We start from the raw sequence: 18,243 nt of genomic DNA, 5'->3' as shown, positions 1-18,243 counted from the left end.
AGTGCATTCTGCTGCCATTGCTTCCCCTGGTAAAAAAACACAAATGCACCAAGACGTCCACATGATCTAAAAGAAAATGAGATTCGTCAGACCAGGCCACCTTCTTCCATTGCTCCATAGTCCAGTTCTGGTACTTGCTTGAGTATTGTAGGTGCTTTCAGCAGTGGACAGGGGTCTGCATGGGAACTCTGACCTGTCTGCAGCTCCACGGCCTCATATGTAGCAAGATATGATGCAATGTACTGTACATTCTGACATCTTTCTCTCATGGCCAGCATTACCTTTTTCAACAATTTGTGCTACAGTAGCTCTGCTGTGGGATTGGGGCATCTTTAAAACATCAGCTCTGAGCTCTGTTATTCAAATGCATTATTGCTTCAGTGTCTGGCTTACTTTGGTCAATTTAATCACATGTTGACTGATCCGGCCACTCTTGGTCACTAGTACACAATGCATGATGGGCTTACACACAGAAGTACGTGTGCTGTAGGCACACAATAAATAATTTGTGAAAGACTAATGTTATAATGATCATGATACATGATATAACTACCCAGAATATTACATTTTCAACATTATTATTATTATTATTTGCCCACCCCAGCAGTCCAGTACACTTCTTAAACTTGATTATCTTTACCTTCCAAACAAATCATCCACCCTTTACCTAATCGTCATCACTAGTTCAACAAACCATTTTTTTGGTTTAAACTTTCTGCCTGCATCTAATTATCCTAAATCAAGAAACCATGTAAGAAAGAAAAGGAAAATCCCCCCCACAGTGAATAACATCCATCCATCCTGCCTCCAGAGTTCCACAGGACAAAAGGGACCGGTAGGACTCCTTCTTCAGCTTGACGGCATCCCTCACCGCCGGTGTCCACCAACGGGTTCGGGGATTGCCGCCACGACAGGCACCGACCACCTTACAGCCACAGCTCCGGTCAGCCGCCTCAACAATAGAGGCACGGAACATGGCCCATTTGGACTCAATGTCCCCCACCTCCCTCGGGACATGGTCGAAGTTCTGCCGGAGGTGGGAGTTGAAGCTACTTCTGACAGAGGGCTCTGCCAGACGTTCCCAGCAGACCCTCACAACACGTTTGGGACTACCAGGCCTGACCGGCATACAATGAATAACAGCACTACTAATAATATAAAGAAATAATTTGCCAAGTCCTAAATCTGCCTTCATTCATGTTACATCAAGCTTTCAATGGATCCAGTTCCACATAGTATGGCACACAATCTTTTATTATTTTGCCATCTTGTTTTCTATATCATTTGGTGGATTACCAGATAATTTTAGGTAGTGTTCCATGTGTGTGTGGTACAACATTAAAACAAGTATACATATTGAAGGGGTGGTCTTGCAAGGTTCAAAATGGTAATTATTGCTTTATGTATTTCTTTTAATTCTGCATTTTCTAGCCTTACCAGCTGTTCTATACAGAGGCTACCATTTTTCCAGTACAGTGAGATTTGTTTGGAGAGGGAGAAGGGTGCAGGTAGGATCTGCCACAGTGGCTCAGATTCATAGATCCTGCTAGAGACCTTTTTGCACCCTTCTTTGCTGCTGTATTGTTCTTTCTTTTATTGTTTATCCCTTCTTGTTGTGTGTGAATGAGAAGCAGCCATAAGTAAAACAAGCTGGAATTCTGATTACAATGTGGCCTGATTTATCGAGGTGTGTCACTGGCCACAATAACGTAATGATTAAAAAGACAATAAGAGACATGTGCGTAACTAAATCCGGCATGAAGAGACATTATAAATATTTATTAAGATATCAGTCGGTTGTGACTTCATTATCCCTAAGAAGATACATTCTTAATTTTGTTTTGAAACACTCTTTGCATGTAGGTACAATCAGTGCACATTCACGATTTACAAAACATAGTTCTTATCCATTAAAAATACATTAAAAAACATTGTACTGCTTTTATGTTTCAGTCTTTCATAATTGTTCATAGTTCGTATTTACACTGCATCCCACCGAAAAAGGGAAAAAAAAATCCATTTACTGACTGAAATTGCTCAAGGGAAAAATCTTAAGGATGTTAGGTGTGTTGTGACATCCCATTCACTAAACTTCTCAGTTGCTTCACCACTGTCTCTATTAGCTTCTGCTTGTCACGATCATTTTTCCTGAACTGGGAAAAAATGTTGTTCTTTTTACTAGTGTCCTTCATTCTGCAAAGAAACAATAAATGCAAAGTCAAAAGGTGAGTAACGTGATATTGGTAAAGCACTCTCTTACTGAGCTTCAGAAATAAAACCAAATGACTTCCAGGATTACTTTACACTACAGATAAAGATCTGAATTGTTTCAGTTTGTCAGCTTCTAGACTCTGGAAATCTATCCCAGGTAGTTTTAATTTAATTTTAGCTGAGGGGCTGCTTTTCAGTGCTTAACTATATAGCCAAAACCAAAAAAAAATTCTCAATTTGTAATAAAGCTTATGACAGGTACAACATGAGCCAAAAAGTGCAAAACTATAAGTTAAAAATAAAAGTAACACCCGTTTGATACAGTAGTAATGCTTCATTGTTTCAATCATGTTAATTTCTGGACCAAGACATAGACAACAGCAAAAAAGTTACACCGTGTACCCCATTGTCTCGTTCTGAACTCCCTTTGGCTGGAGAAATCACATTATTGTTAAGTTATCTAATAACGATGCATGCTATTAAAAATGAAATAAGTAATAAACTTTGGTTTTCATTTAAACTGGGCTTTCTGTTTTTCAAAGATTTGTTTAAGTATGGCTTAATAAATTGGTTATCTTAGATAGATAGGTAGATAGATAGATACTTTATTAATCCCAATGGGAAATTCACATTCTCCAGCAGCAGCATACTAATACAATAAATAATATTAAATTAAAGAAAGATAATAATGCAGGTGAAAAACAGAATCTAATTATATCTTAAATTAGATATTTTAACAAGCCAACAATAAAATTAAAAGGCACTTCATACTAAGTGTATCTGTCTTGCAAAAGAAAAGAGAAAAACAAAATGCGTAATGTACACAGCACCACTGCAACCCTGACCCAGGTAAAGCATGATCGATAATGGGTGGGAACAGACATTACTAATATTAATATTAAACTAATTTTATTTTCATATTCACTGACTGACCCCTGATGATGTGCATGTTTAAAGACTACAGTGCATTAAGCAAAGTGTATTCTTGTACATTTTTTCCATTTGAACAGGTTTAATATCTTATTTTGTTTCTTGGTAGAAAGTGTCTGCTGGGATTAAGCAACAAAGCATCACTAGTACACTGTCCATACTTTCTGAAGAATAAAAACAATAATTGATGTGTTTTTTTCATAAAAATCAATGAAGTGGGTTACATTCCCTTCAATAAAGATTTTGTGTGCATTTAGGCTTCACATTCAGACAAACAATTTTCCAACAGTCAACCTTCTGTAAAATGTTGCTTTCCCAAAGAGACAGAAATGGAAGAGCTCGGCATGTTTCCAAACACGCTGCTTATTTGAATGTGAGGTTTAACGTTTGCGCCCTTTTCAAAATAACAACTTTCATTTTATAATGACACATTTCCACAGCAAACACCCTGAAACTAAAAGAAAAATGCTACAGATACTAAGATAACAGATTTTTACAACAGTGGTGTTCTGAAAGGCAGCCCTGAAAGCAAAATATACCTGACACTGAACAAAACTAACTACAGCAGTGTCACAGGCATGCTGGGCTTAACTCGTTTCAGCGAAGAACAGGAAGATGAGACACCAGTGGGCAGGTAATAATAGTCCAAACTGACTGTTGCTTGATCTGACATATGTAGATAACTGTTGTAAAATGCATATAGAAGGGCAACAATTTGGTGTTAACAGCATGAATCTCTGAATCTATGCTCCTTTGTGTCAACAGTAAACGTTGCGTGGTACTGTACTGATGTGGGAGATGCTTTCTTGTGACACATTAAATGGTTTATTACCAATTCACTCTTATTTCAGTGTCACAGCATACATAAGAATTGCTGTTGACAGTACACATAAAATGACGTCTACCCTTTTTCAAACATGCTTTATGATGCATTCCTTTATCTTAAGCTGGATCCATGGACATGCCAGTTTACCTCAATGACCTGCATAGTACCCAGACCTTTGTCTGACAGAACATCTTAATGAGATGGGAGACACGGTTGGTAGCATGGGTGTGAGACAGGAAACTCTGATGGACCTGTGTGGTGTTCTCGAGGTAGCAAAGACCAAAATGCCCTAAGGAATGTTTCCAACAAGTTGTTGAATCCGTGCCTGAAAGAAATTGGGCTCTTCTTCTTGCTCCTAGATATGTGGCCACTAAGTGTTAAAAATCCAACCAGTATGTTTTCTGTGCAAGTGTACAATATGGTGTGGAAGACAATAAGACGGTCTTTGTGCAGTGGAGATTACTTGGTCTTAGAACGGAAGAGAATCTAATAAAAAAAAAAGTTTTCACACATATTTCATGTCTTGTTGGTTAAAATTTGCAAAGGCACATGCTATTTAAAAGAGACACTCCCTTGACACATTAAATTTGATACTTTACCTTAGAAAGTTATGAGAAGGATATAATTCACAATTTGAACAGGAGTGTCTGCCTCATTCATGTAGTGTGTATTTATTGATTTTTTTGTAAGTCTATTTTGTTTTGTTATAAACAGCATCAAAACATCATACACTATTTTCATAAACTAGAAGAACTTACTTCTCCAGTAGTGCTAAAGCAGTAGAAGGGTTTACTCGTAGGTACTTGGAGGTGGGCTGTCCATAGTCCGCTAGATACGTGGACCAGTCCCAAACCATAAACAGGTCAAGGAGCTGAAAAACAAGAACAACGTATTATGTGAGAGGTTTAGCAATTTAATCAAAATTTGTGTGTCAAACTGTTTTATTTGTACTACAAAATAAGGTGTTGTAAAATTACAACATTTAAAATCAATTATAATTGTATTACTGTTTGCAGTGACACTGCCATTCACTACCGCTTTTCAGGCCTTCACATTTTTATAAAAAATATCTTTTGCAAGAAATTATAAATCGGCATTATTACTTCTAAAGGTGTCTCATACTTCTCAATATTGCATTTTCTTTTTTCAATGTTGCATTTTAATTTGATTCCTTAAAACTGTTCATTTGAAAATGACAAAGAGTACTCAAAGGTACAAATAAGAGAGGAGTTGACAGTTGCTCTCCATGACTCATCATCCAGCTTTAATAATATACCGAATGTGTATTCATAAAGAGATAAGAAGGGAAAATGTTGGGCTGATTTAAAGTGCCGTTTTTACATTTTTGTACAGATAATCGCTTATTTGAAAGTCACATTCTCAAAACTAATTGTTTATAGGTGAAACTGCATTACTGAATTATCCTGTTCTTTAAGTTTCCTTGTCCCGCTTACTAATATTTATACTGTCACCACCAGCACTTCTGCAGCAGAAAAGTCCAAAGTAAATGGCCTTATCTACATTGGATTGCTTCAGGACAAAATATAAATGTTCTTGAATGTCCAAATCAAAGTTTTGACCAAAGTCCAATGAAGAATCTGTGGAAGAGCTTAACCTTTGCAGTCCATCAGCAATGCCAATGTGTGTGAGTTGGAGAAATCCTAATGTCAGGATGGGTGAAAGTAATTTCCGTTCAGTAAAACATGTTAGAAAATTATGAACTACAAAATGTACACCATTATTGCAGCTGCATGTTCTTCCATCCATCCATTTTCTAACTTGATAATCCATTTCAAAATTGTGGGGAGTCTGCCTGTTCTGGCACATGGCAGGGGTCAATATGGGACAGGCACCACTGTAGCCTAAAGTAGCTTCTTCCATCTCACGTCACATTTTCACCTCCCCGTGATGTAGCCTAAAGTAGCTTCTTCCATCTCACGTCACATTTTCACCTCCCCATGTGATCTCACGGTTAACTGCTTTCCAAAGACATTAAAGTCAGAGGACACAGAAACATGATGCAGCTTATTTAAGGTCAGTATATGTGGTGGTCAAAAACAGGAACCAGGGCAAAGACATAGCCAGATGACATGCAAACAAGGTTATTGTTATGATGTTGGAGCTTTGATTTGCACTTTCAGACCATTATTGGAAGTCTTTGCCTTTTTTTGGGATATCTGTTTCATCTTGTTGTTTCACTTGCTAGCATTTTGGCAGCTGTCACATGTCAGTAATACCAGATGCAGTATGTATGATGTTGTTATTTCAAAGACACCAATGGTATCAATACACTTAGTAGGGTCATATTCCTTGGTGGAGCGTTAAATACACAAGTCAAAGTGGGAAGCTGCTCATCAGAAGTAAAAATTTAGAAAGAGAGAATAAACAATAAAAGGAAACACAAACTTTTTTATTGTGGAGCAAAATGACAGAGTTGTGTTTGTTTTGAAGAAAAAATTGTTAACTGAGCAAAAGTTTTTAGTTCTAAAAGAAACATGTTTCTTGTTTTGAGGACAAGCATGGAAGGGCATAGGAGTGGATCCCTCGCCACTAAGGGAGCTATAGTATAGTGATGCCATTCAGTAGGGGTAAATGAGGTGGGTTTGTGCTTGTTTTGTCCAGGGATTCACTTCTCTCCCACCTGTTCGTCTGCAATAGTAACATCTATCTTTTCTACCCAGCCAGCTGTATGCAGTAGCATGGGAATCCTTAGTCAAAATGCATCTATCAGTGATTCTTGAGAGATAAAAACTAGAAACTAGATATTACATGTTTCTACACGTATTAATGCACAATTCCTATTTTATGCTGAATTCAAATGACCAAAAATTACACAGTAAAATGTATTTTGTTAGACGTTAAATTAAGCCAAGAGAAGTCAGTTGTTGAGCCCAATAAATACTCTGACTTTCCTGACCTCCAAGGATGATGTAACCCCAGTCTGCTCTAAACATCAGACTAAGGATTTGAAAAGGAAGATAAGGGATTTTACAAAGCCAGGGAAGGCTATAAACTGATCTGAACATATCCAGCCTGAAGTTTCCGCTGGAAGAAAAATCATTAATAGTACATGGAAAGTAAGGAATTGCGTGGAAACTGGTCAGACATACTGTATAAACCTGAGCTCAAATATCATCCCAATTTCAAAGTCATCTTGCAAACTAAATCTTGTAGTGCCAATCTGTATTTCTCACCTTATTAACTTTAACTTGATAATAAAGTAGGAAGTAATAGGTTTAATTTCTTAAACCCAGTCCCAACAAAACTACTGAAAAGCTCAATCTCTGTCCCAGCAGCATCCATTGTTAACATTACTGTCTGGCACAGTTCCTAATGCGCTAAAAGTGTCAGTCATCGGGCTATTGTTAAAAGAGTAAAAACAAGACCACAATATACATAACAATTATAGACCTATTTCAGATTTACATTTTCTTTCTATAGTACTTGAAAAACTAGTTGCCACATAACACCTTTCAGGCTACTTAAGTTCCATTCTAGTTTTCTTGCTAGCCACAGTACAGAAGCTGCATTAACTTATGTGGTATATTACATTTTAATATTTGATGAATGAAAATGTCAAGCAATTATTTTGTTAAATGTAAGCACATTCAACACCAATGGCCATGCTATTCGGTTATATAATGTAGGCTTGAAAATTATGTTGGGCACTCAGGCACCATCCCTGCATGGTTTAGTTCATCCATATTAAATCAATTTTAGCGTGTACACAAATGTTTTCACAATACTCCATTATCTTCAGAAGTCAGACATGGTGTCTCATAGGGCTCAATGCTCAGACTGTTTTTTTTTATATGCTTCCACTCAAAGATACTGGAAAACATAATATTCATTTTCACCTGTATGTACGCAACACCTTGCTATAGATTTCTTTCAGACCAAATCACATTTCTCCTTGTGTGTCCTTAAATAATTGTGTCATTGAATTAAAAGAATGAACAGATGATAACTACTTGTTGTGAATAGAGAAAAAACACAGGTGTTATTTATTGGGGTGTAGAGCACTATATAAAATTAAACTGAGTTTAACTGAACTGCACAGGCCCTATGGAGAGGGTTAACTGAGTCCAGGTCAGTAGTCCACACATCCGCTGTGCTTGTGCTTGCGGTGCTTGTACAAAAATGATCTGCATAGAAAGTTTTCACACAACTTTATCAGAACAAGTCTTCTTTTGAGGCATGCAAAATAACAAGGCTAAGGACAGACTAAGCATTTTTTTTTTAACAAAGTGTTGTGGCTAATGAAATAAAATTTGAACTTTTTGGTCACAGCCTCATACATACTTTGGGAGAGAAACAGATGAAACATTTGAAAAAGAACATTATGCTGTCCTGTTGTGCATTGGGTCAGTGCGTCAGCCAGTGATATCGACAATATTGTGTTGACAGAGTTAACAATGGATTCAGCTCAATACAATGTCTCTGAGCCAGTGAAAAAGTCGAAGCTGAACAGATGACTGACACTTCATCAAAATACCAATCCAAAACCTACCTCAAAATAACCATAAAATACTTATAGAAACAAAATGTTATGATTCTGGAATGGTCATCACAGTAAACTAACTTAAATATTATTAGAAATCTGTAGGAAGACCTAAAAGAAGCACTGAATTCAGAAAGATGGTTTCTTAGCTGAAAGACTACATCAAGGAAGAATGGGGGAAAATCCTAAAGCAAGAACAGAAAGCTCTTACCTGAACAATAAAAAACACTTTCAAATTTGCTTGACATCTGCATATAACATAACATTTTTTATTATTTTAAACTTTAAACTTAAAATCAAGTAAATATAGAGTAAATTTAAAATGTGCAGAGCTAATGTTTAAGTATGCACTCAGTATGTGTTAACTTAAGACAATCGGAGAAATGTACAATTTATCCAGGGCTGCCCAAGCTCTTTAATAAAAGTGCAAACGGCCAGTACATCATTGCTAGGAAGGATTCATAAGAGTTCTATGAGGAAATCCATGTGAACGTGAGATGATTGGTGAACCTTTCAGGGCTGTTTGATATACTGTTGAAAATAAAACACTTAATTATCATAAAGTAGTTTAAATCATTTAAAATCAATTGCTTGAAACATCAGGAAAACAAAAAATCAACATCTTTAGTTTCCTATTTACTGTATATCTTTTTATTATTTGTAGGCTTTTTTTGTTAAACTGAACAAAAAGCTGAACAAATAATGGCAGAAAACTGATGGCAAGTGTATGTGAGGATACAGATACTGAAGATAAATAATTCAATTCAAAAAATATCTGGGCTACTCAAGCAGATTTCATATTTATGTTAAAACACTTTCATCACTAGTGAGGAGGGGTGTTCAGGACAAAGGCACAAAAGAAATGGGCTCGGATTGCTAAGAGTCCTTCATGATGGCACAGGGTTAGAGAGGGAGCCACACTGATACGCTTCACTTCACCCAATTTGTTTTTGTGGTCATTTCTCAGCTTGAGTTTACTTTATTAATAAACTGCTATTTGTATTTAATTTGGTCAATAAGTGTTGTGCTGTGTGAGCATTCTCCTCTCACAACAGTATAAGATAACTAAAGCAGAATTATATATATTATATATCATATTCTTCTAGTTATCACAGGAAGAACTAACTACTCTACTACTCTTTATGTCTGATTTCCTCCTCCTTGTTCTAACACAGTTCTGCTTTTTACAAAGTATTGTTACATAGTTTTGTGAATATAAATGTTATAAGTATATGATATGTTCAGTTCAGTATTAGATTTATAATCAACATACATTTAATATAATTTGTTGTTTAATGACAAGTTATATAAAGCATAAGAATCTGTTGTTGTATTTGTATCTCGGTGTCCAGAGGCTCAGCTTACTAACTGGCCATCTACATAAAATGGGGATCTTTGTGTTTGTTTTACTTCAGAAAGTTCAACGTTGCTGGTAAAAGGCCCGTTCACACAAAATCAAGTATGGTGCTCTAACTTCAAAAACAAAAGTAAACAGTTTAATGTTCCATATCTGTGACAAATGGTATATCGTAGTGGTGTTCAAACTTTATTTTAGTCACAATTTAATTCTTCAAAATGTGCCTTACCTCACAATATTTCTTAAGTACAATTTACACCTTGTCTCACAAGAAAAGGCCTACCTTTTTATAAAGTAGAGTTATAGGAGTCTGCATACCATCTTACGAGGTTCAATCTTTTTGATGTAAGTGCCGCACCAACACAGAGAAACCTGCTTAATATCAAAATTTATCTTGCACACTACATAAGTCCACTCTACTCCTTCCCATGGCAGCCTTTGCAAATTGAATTGGCCACAATAGTAAGAGCAAATCACAACATCGCTTTCACTGTCATTACCTCAGAAAAAAACTGTATAACAGAAGCCAAGATCAGTTATTTTTTAAAACAAAGTAACTGTGATTAGCTTTTGAAGTGTATGTATGGACCTCCTCAAAGCAAAGCATGGTGCCTGGCAGGTGGTGAAGAGGATGTCATAGTGCTCAAGCATGACCCCCTGCCCCACCTCTCCATTTTTCAAGAATAGTTTTCTGACTGAGGCCAAACATCAAACCAGTCACAGCAATTTAAAGAAACTTAAGCCAAGTCGCATAAAATCCTCGAGGAGGAAATACTCTTTAACTTAACTCCAATTATATATTTAATTAATTTCTTTAATCCACTAAAGCCATTTTAACAAATGCACATGTATCACTTCGAAGCTTGATTTTAATACACCAATAATTATAGGGACAATATATAAATGCAAAGAACAATATATATGTATTTATAAGTGGTTCATCTAAACTCTGTCCTTGAACATGTATGATATTCTTCTATTTGCTAATAAGTGTTACTTTTGCTCCCATTCCGCAGATTCAGAAACAGTCAAACACAAGTGCAAATAACAATATTTCCTAAAGAGGAGCTATTCTTGTTTGAATTCTGTTTGGATTTGAGTGCTCATTATCAAGTGACTACCTGAATAATACCTATTCTGAAAAGGTTAAATCGGTAAAATCTTAAGTGCAGTTAACAAAATACATCCATAAATATAATACAGAAAATTCCAGTAAATTATTTCACATACTAAAAAGTTTCAGCATTGAGACAGTAAATACATAAACAAGGAAATAATACGATGCAGAATGATACACTGGAAGGAAATTGTAATTAGGTCCCTTTCTGTGCTGGTCAACTATCCCAAAAAGGCTGTGATGTTGCATACAAAAAATAAAATCACACTTGTGAATGGTCCCATTACTTTATGTCTTGGAGGACAAATCTCCTGCAGCCTGCTCTGTGTAAAGTTCATAGTACATTAAAATGTACATGGTCTTTCACATAAGCATAAGAAGTACATTACTGTGAACTTTAAAAATGTCACACATGGGAGAATGGAGACGGTAAATGGCAAAATAAATACTTCAGCAAAATCAGTACAATAAAATTAAGGTGAACTTTAAAACTGATTTTTATGCTATTTATGTGTTTTTAGCGCTGGTTAGTGGGAAAACTTGTACAGTTGTGAGAAAATGATTTTACTATTACATTCATACAAAAGCAAAAAATGTCTGGCATAAAGAAATAAACAATGGCAACTGTCTTTAAGAAAAGATAATCTCTGCAAAGCCTACAAATGTATACTCTACTTATAAAGCATGCACTCAAAATCTGAATTTCAGAAAAGTGCATGAGAGACTGGCAAAAACAGAAAAATGTGCTGAAACTAATACTAAATAATATTATACAAAATATTTTGTAGTTGATATTTAATTACAAATTAAAATGGTCTTTATTAAAGCTCAAAAATGCATCTGCACTGCTCTCTCAGGGATTGATTAATTTACCAATTAAAGAGCTAAAGGTAAAATTCAGCAGTAATTGTATGATTAAGATGTTTTCATGAAAAAAGTGGAAAAAGGAAAGATAAAAAGCTAGCTTTTAACTTAATTCTAAACCAGATAAAAATGCAAAGCTTAGTCTTAAAGACAGAACTGGTAAAAGAGTAGTCATTAAACAGCTTAGTTAAAATCATCAAGATGACTGACAGAAAATACATTTTTCTGCGTCTTACATGGCTAATCCCTTAAGATGGCATAAAGATCTGGAAATGGAAAATTTGCAAAGCAGCAACTAGGGTAAAGATCTCTAAAAATGCCTAATGTCTTGATGCTAAATAAGTTTAGCATAGTTAATACATTTAAGCAATCAGGAATATCTTTCCTTCTATAAAATATACATTTGGTTGTACTGGAACATTATTTCCATACATTACAACTAATTTAAATTTAAAAGACAAATATGGCTTTTCAGCAGAGGTAATTCAAGTGACTCTAATTTTTATTTTTTACACTTTATGTAAATTAGATTTAGAATAGAGGCAAACGTGGCCTAATTAGATTTTAGAAAATAAGTCCCAAGTATCTTAAACAATTAATTAACTCTTAATCGCCCCGTCACTCCTGAACCTAATTGTATGTGTAATTACTTTTCTGTTAGCTTCAGTTTGACTGATAAACATGTCAGGACACTTAGAACAGATAAATGGTGTTTTTTCACAGCCTATAGGGATAATTAACACTGCAGAGAAGGCTGTTATTAAAACACATAGAAGATGATCTACAAGGCCTGCAGAGGAGAAAAACATCGCCATCTGACCTCCATATAACCAGTGTAGGCGATTAACCTATTGCCAAATAAGAAGGCAATCACACTGCTTAGCCTGTTGCTCACTGTTCTGTAATACATGTGGAGCTTAAAGAGTGTTAAGAACATGATGTCACTACTGTTTGTTTTTACACCTCACCTTAGTATGTACAAACATTGTTGTCACACTAAATCAAAAAGTTCAACAGTAAAGGTCAACAACAACAAATAAAATATAAGCTCTCTCTCATTAACTCTTTCAGGGCGGATGTCAACTTTTGTCGAAATTCAAGGGTAGGGGATGGTAATCAGCTGTAAACTGCGGCAAAACTCACAGTTTACGGTTTAGTTCGACTCTCTTTGCTAGAAGGAAAGTTAGCTTTTCGATTCCTTGCATGTGCATGAGTAGTGAAAAGCAACCAACCTCAACATCTGGCAGGAGACCTAAGCGAACACACAAAGCAAAATATGACTCTGACTTTGATGCACATGATCTGTAGCTGATGGGCCTACAGCAACGTTCGCCTGGGAGGACCACCAATTACAATGCGCAGGTGCTGCTGTCAAAGACTCCAAACAGGTGCAAACAGCAGCCACAGACGTTTTATGTTGATTTATATGTGAAGCCATTGCTCTGTGTGCTTTTCCAATAGAAAAACTATTCAGCCCTCAAAGAGTTAAAAGTATAATGTGCAGTACACTTGTTTTTGGGGATATCCACAGTGAATATAATTTTAATATATTAATGTTTTTCAAGAATAACATTCATCTCATTTTGAGAGGTGTTCTACTAGCTTTATATATAATGATGTGCAGATACACATTTTTCATGTAATAGTGGTAAGTGTAACTTTTTAACCAGAGTTACAGTAGGTAACTGTTATTGGGTGATAATTATAATTATTTATCAAGTCAATATGTAGTTAGAAAGTGAACTGAAACTTCCCTTTTCAAATATTAAAAAATACATGACAAAAATAAAACTTGTCCATTTTAAACATAAACTCTTGTTCTCAAAACAAAAGTGTTAGTTCTTCTAAAGGACAGAAATCCTATTTATATAGGCAAATCTTTCTGGACTAGGAGCATTTTTTGATGTTTACAATCGTTATTTCCCAATCATCCCAAATGAAGACTGTATACATTTGATGTTTGCTGTTGGCATCCTCACACCACTTGGACCCTGGCTAGACTGGTTTTCGTATTTTCATTGACATTCCGAAGTTAGCCTGCCACGTCACTTATGGACTCTAAATTATACCTGTGTGAATATGCACGGGCATTAGTGTGCCATCAGGTGGACTGGCATGCCATCCAGGACTGCTCCCTGCCTTGGTTCCCAATAACCATTAACTGGAACAAAACAGGTAAAAAAAATGGACAGCTAAATTTTGTTGTTGCTATTGGTATAATCTGTATAATCCTTGTCATGTATGAATTTACTTTGTTGTAGTGTAAAGGCCAAAATTTTGCTCCTTGGAGTGATGATTATTACCCTTATACAGTTTAACAAATTTGAGAAAAGCATTCACGTTATTTTATAAGCTAACAGTGGGTGCTGTTGTACCATGGATTCCATGTTTTTCCAGTGTATTTCTTATGGTGCATTTCTGAGTAAAGACCTTAAACAAAATCTACAGATGTTTAAATGTTATTCAAGGGGTTTTTACGACTTCATGGAAAATGTATAACTTTGGGAGAGTTATGGGAAGATATGCAACTGGGAAAGATTGAATGATGTCCCCATCACCTATAGTAAGACTTTATGGCTTTAACTGTGGTTTTGTGGAGTTCCAGTGCCATAGAAGTGGATTTTCCTTCTAGACTAATAGCTATGACCATTTTTTTTGGAAGCTATCACAAATCTCAAGTCACTGTAGCATTATGTGCCTCTTGAACCAGTATACTGAAAATTTCATTTTGACAGTAAAGGCTAAAGTTAGTCAGATTTAAATTAGGCAAGCCTGTCTTAAACATGTTTGATTGTTACCCAGATTATTTGGAGAGATTACCCTACCTATTTTGTTAAACTGGTTTGAGTTCACTGAGGAGCAACAACTTTTTATACCCAAACACTGCAGTTTAATAACCTTGCAAACCAAACCAATGAAGTGTCAAACTTTGGTTTCATTTTTTTCTTTCAGGCTGCCCCCAAAACACTTACCTTGTGAAAGGTACATTTATGAAGGCAACCAGTTTATTAAGTACTGGATGTTGCAGCTTTCATTGGATTTTTCCTACATTTACTGACAAAATATAGTAGTAAAAGCTGTATTTTGATATTGATGGTGGCAACTGCCTAATTATATTTCTTTATTAACGAACATGCCCAATCATTTCCTTTATGGGTATTCATTCTGCATTCCCAAAGACGCATGTGTTTGGGTTGCCAGAGCTGTTTCCTTCCTTAGGCCAAGTGCTTCTCTGGCTCCCTGCAACCTTAAATTGAAATAAGCAGGTTTCAGAAAGTATGTATTTGCATATATGTCTTCTTTTAACACTGTAATTCTTTATATCTGTTTACAAAATTTAAAATATTTTTAATATCCATTATGTTTAATGTTTACAGAAAGTTAAGACAATAGATAGTAGATCTAGTGAAGGACTATAGATGCCTCTATGTTTGCCGTTGTTCTGAAAATGACTCAAATCAAGTCTTGTAGATTCTAATCCATCAGTACATATCCAGTGTACTTTAGTGGCAAACTGTACCAACAAGCGTATTTGCATTTACATCCAGCAGGAATTCATTATTGCACTTTGTTTTCACCAGTTCTACGTGTACCTACAGAGGTGGAGCCAAAATGTATGTTTTTTTTGGAGAAGAATCAAAACATACAGTTTTAGTTTAACAATCAGTATGCTGGAATGTACTAATTTTAATAGTTTTTAAAATACTGAGCAGGTATTACACTTGAAGGTGTATAAAACAAACTGAGCAGAAATGGAAAATGATGCTTCTGATTTCAGACGCTGCATTACTGTGAGTTATTTATACAATACAATGTTATGTATCTATTAGGTGTTAGGCCAATAGATACAATTATGATAGGTTTACTTTCTCAAAACATTTAGATGAGAAGCTTGGGATTTGAGATTGCACTCTGTTGTCTTCATATTGTTCAAGACAAGTAAAAACACAATGAATGTACGTTTTTCTAATTGAATCTAAAAAAATAGTAGAATTTACAATAATTCAGATACTTAAAGAATGTTTGGTATACACAGTAGAATTTCAATTTTTAATTACCGGTAGCTCAGCATCTTCATATTAACACATCTTAAAAAGAAAAATATTGCCTCTGTAAAGCTTGTCAAAATAAGACAGAGGAAAAGTAGTTTCCCCCATGACCCTATACTGTAATTAAAAATGTGCAGAATAAATTCATTCACACAGTTATTAAAATGGAAATTGTCATTTGAAATGTGTTTAAAGCCTATCATTATGCACATAAAGGTATTTGCTTCCACGGTTCTATGAGTGATTTAATTGAAATATGTTAAATTGTTTGTGTTTGTTTTGTTACCGGCCTTAAAACATTAAAAACTCATTAACTTCCTTTTAAAAGCTTTCCACTAAGCTACAATTCTAATTATGTTTCTTTTTTTAATAATTGATGAATAAATTGCCACAGAACAATCACTAAAACTATACTGACTTGCATGCCAGGAAGAAGTCAAAAGTTATTTGGGTTCAAACTAATCCTTTTAAACCTCTTTCTCCCACAGGGCAGTATACTTTTCTGAAACCAAGTCCTCAAGTTAAAACAGCATAAGGAGCCTGTCATTTCTTATAGTGAACCCAAATGCATCTCCTCCTAATTCTCTGGCACTCCTGTCAAATTAAGACTTTGAAGTGGGAAATGTATGTCTCAGGGACTGTTTACGGGCTTTTTACTGTGATGGTAACAACATTCCCAAGACTAGATGTTTAGCAAATCCCATTATAAATTTAACAGCTAAGGACACAAAATACCTAAGGAAATGCTATAAGCAGACATCACATTAGCATGCAGTAGCTTGTAAAAAACAAAGTGCAGGAATGGAAAAAACGATGTAAAATGAATTATGCATTGATTATAACCATATACTATGAAGTATAAAAATAAATAGGCTTTAAAGTGTGTACAGTATGACTGTCAGTGATTTTTGAGCATTGAATGATATTTACAGCAAGAATAATCATTAATAATCATATACAAAGATCCTATGCAGTTATTTCATGAGACAAATGCAGAAATATGAAAATACAAATAAACATATTCATTAACAAAATTCTGTACTGCACTTTATGAGACAGCAGTTCACCTAATAAGAATGCACAGACAATATACCATGTTTTAGTTTTCAGAAATCCTGTAAAAATATATAATAAAACTATAAGCTAAGGTGAAAAAGTATGTCATCTTAAATAATCTTTCCTCAGAAAATTAAGATTTTCAGTAATGTGGCATTACATCAAAATTTATTAGAAGGTATTTGCACATTTTCCTGAATTATTTATACTGCCTGACCTTTGGCAGTCAAGAATCTTATGTTTGGATTTCAACCAACATTGCAACTTGATTCTACCAATTATATGCCATTAATCTCAAGCCATCTGAGCCTGTTTGCAGTTATATTTTAGAAAACCATTTGCACTTAGACTTTGCAGTTTTAGATAGATAGATAGATAGATAGATAGATAGATAGATAGATAGATAGATAGATAGATAGATAGATAGATAGATAGATAGATAGATAGATAGATCGATCGATCTTTATTGTCATTGTCACTTTTACAAAGTTCTCTGTACTCTGTGTCAAGTCTTTTCTTTATCTGTTGTTTTTTTATGACTTGAACTTTTATGACTTGAACCACTGGTCAATTGTTTTTGTTATAGCCTTCCAATTTGTACCCTGAATCCTATTGCCAATGTTTATGACTATGTCCTCTAGTGCTTCTTTGATTTTTTTTTTTGTTTGCCATTGAATTTAGACTGTTCTTTTCATATCTACACATTGTCCAGTTGTCCAACTTATCAATCTTAAGAAGTACTACCATCTTCTCATTTTGTACCATCTGGGTCATATACATTCACAAGCAGCCTCTTACTTAATGGTGGTTAACTGAGCATGCAGAGGAAAAGTGAAGACTTGACTTGAGATGGTCTGAGCATGTAGCCACCAAAGAAAATGGATATTCTTATTAGTTATGTCCTGGCTGCTGAAACAAATGCCACCTTCAAGTCCGATTAAAAACATTATTGAACTGGATACAGTGATATTATAGTCTGTTCAAAAATGAACATTATATAGTATGCACTAGTATTATACAGTGTGGATGTTTAATCAAATCAGAACCGAATAAACAGTATGTATGAGAGCAGAACTGTGTGAGAACTTAAGGCAAAATGGCAGTGCTGATGTAGTTGACAGTAAACACCAAATTCTAATAATAAACTAATAATTGAGACAATAAAAAAAGTATCTAAACATGTATATATGTATACATATGTGTATTTGTATGTATATATTCACTAATTACAGACCAATAAAGAACCATGCACAGATACATTAATGCCTGCCAAGAAAACCTCTTAGGATTTGTTGTATGAGGATTGGATTGACAATAAGCATGGCCAATTTA

General features: G+C 35.1%; 1 protein-coding gene across 3 annotated transcripts in view; it reads right to left on the bottom strand.

Moving 5' to 3' along the window:
• Window positions 1-1,751: 1,751 nt before the first annotated feature.
• Window positions 1,752-18,243, bottom strand: part of exoc6 (exocyst complex component 6) — a 180,423-nt gene continuing 163,931 nt past the window's right edge. For 2 of the 3 annotated variants that reach the window (XM_028795360.2, XM_028795361.2), the window contains 2 exons: window positions 4,726-4,838; window positions 1,752-2,193 (listed from right to left, as the gene is read on the bottom strand). In XM_028795360.2, coding sequence (XP_028651193.1) covers window positions 2,061-2,193; window positions 4,726-4,838 — 246 coding nt within the window. In that variant the 3' untranslated portion in view covers window positions 1,752-2,060. Of the gene's footprint in view, window positions 2,194-4,725; window positions 4,839-18,243 lie in introns of those variants that run through there. The other variant, XM_051922833.1, reaches the window with a different exon arrangement.

The sequence above is a fragment of the Erpetoichthys calabaricus genome, chromosome 2 (genome assembly GCF_900747795.2).
Source record: "Erpetoichthys calabaricus chromosome 2, fErpCal1.3, whole genome shotgun sequence".
Taxonomy (NCBI): Eukaryota; Metazoa; Chordata; class Cladistia; order Polypteriformes; family Polypteridae; genus Erpetoichthys; species Erpetoichthys calabaricus.
This window is presented reverse-complemented; position numbering and strand designations above follow the sequence as displayed.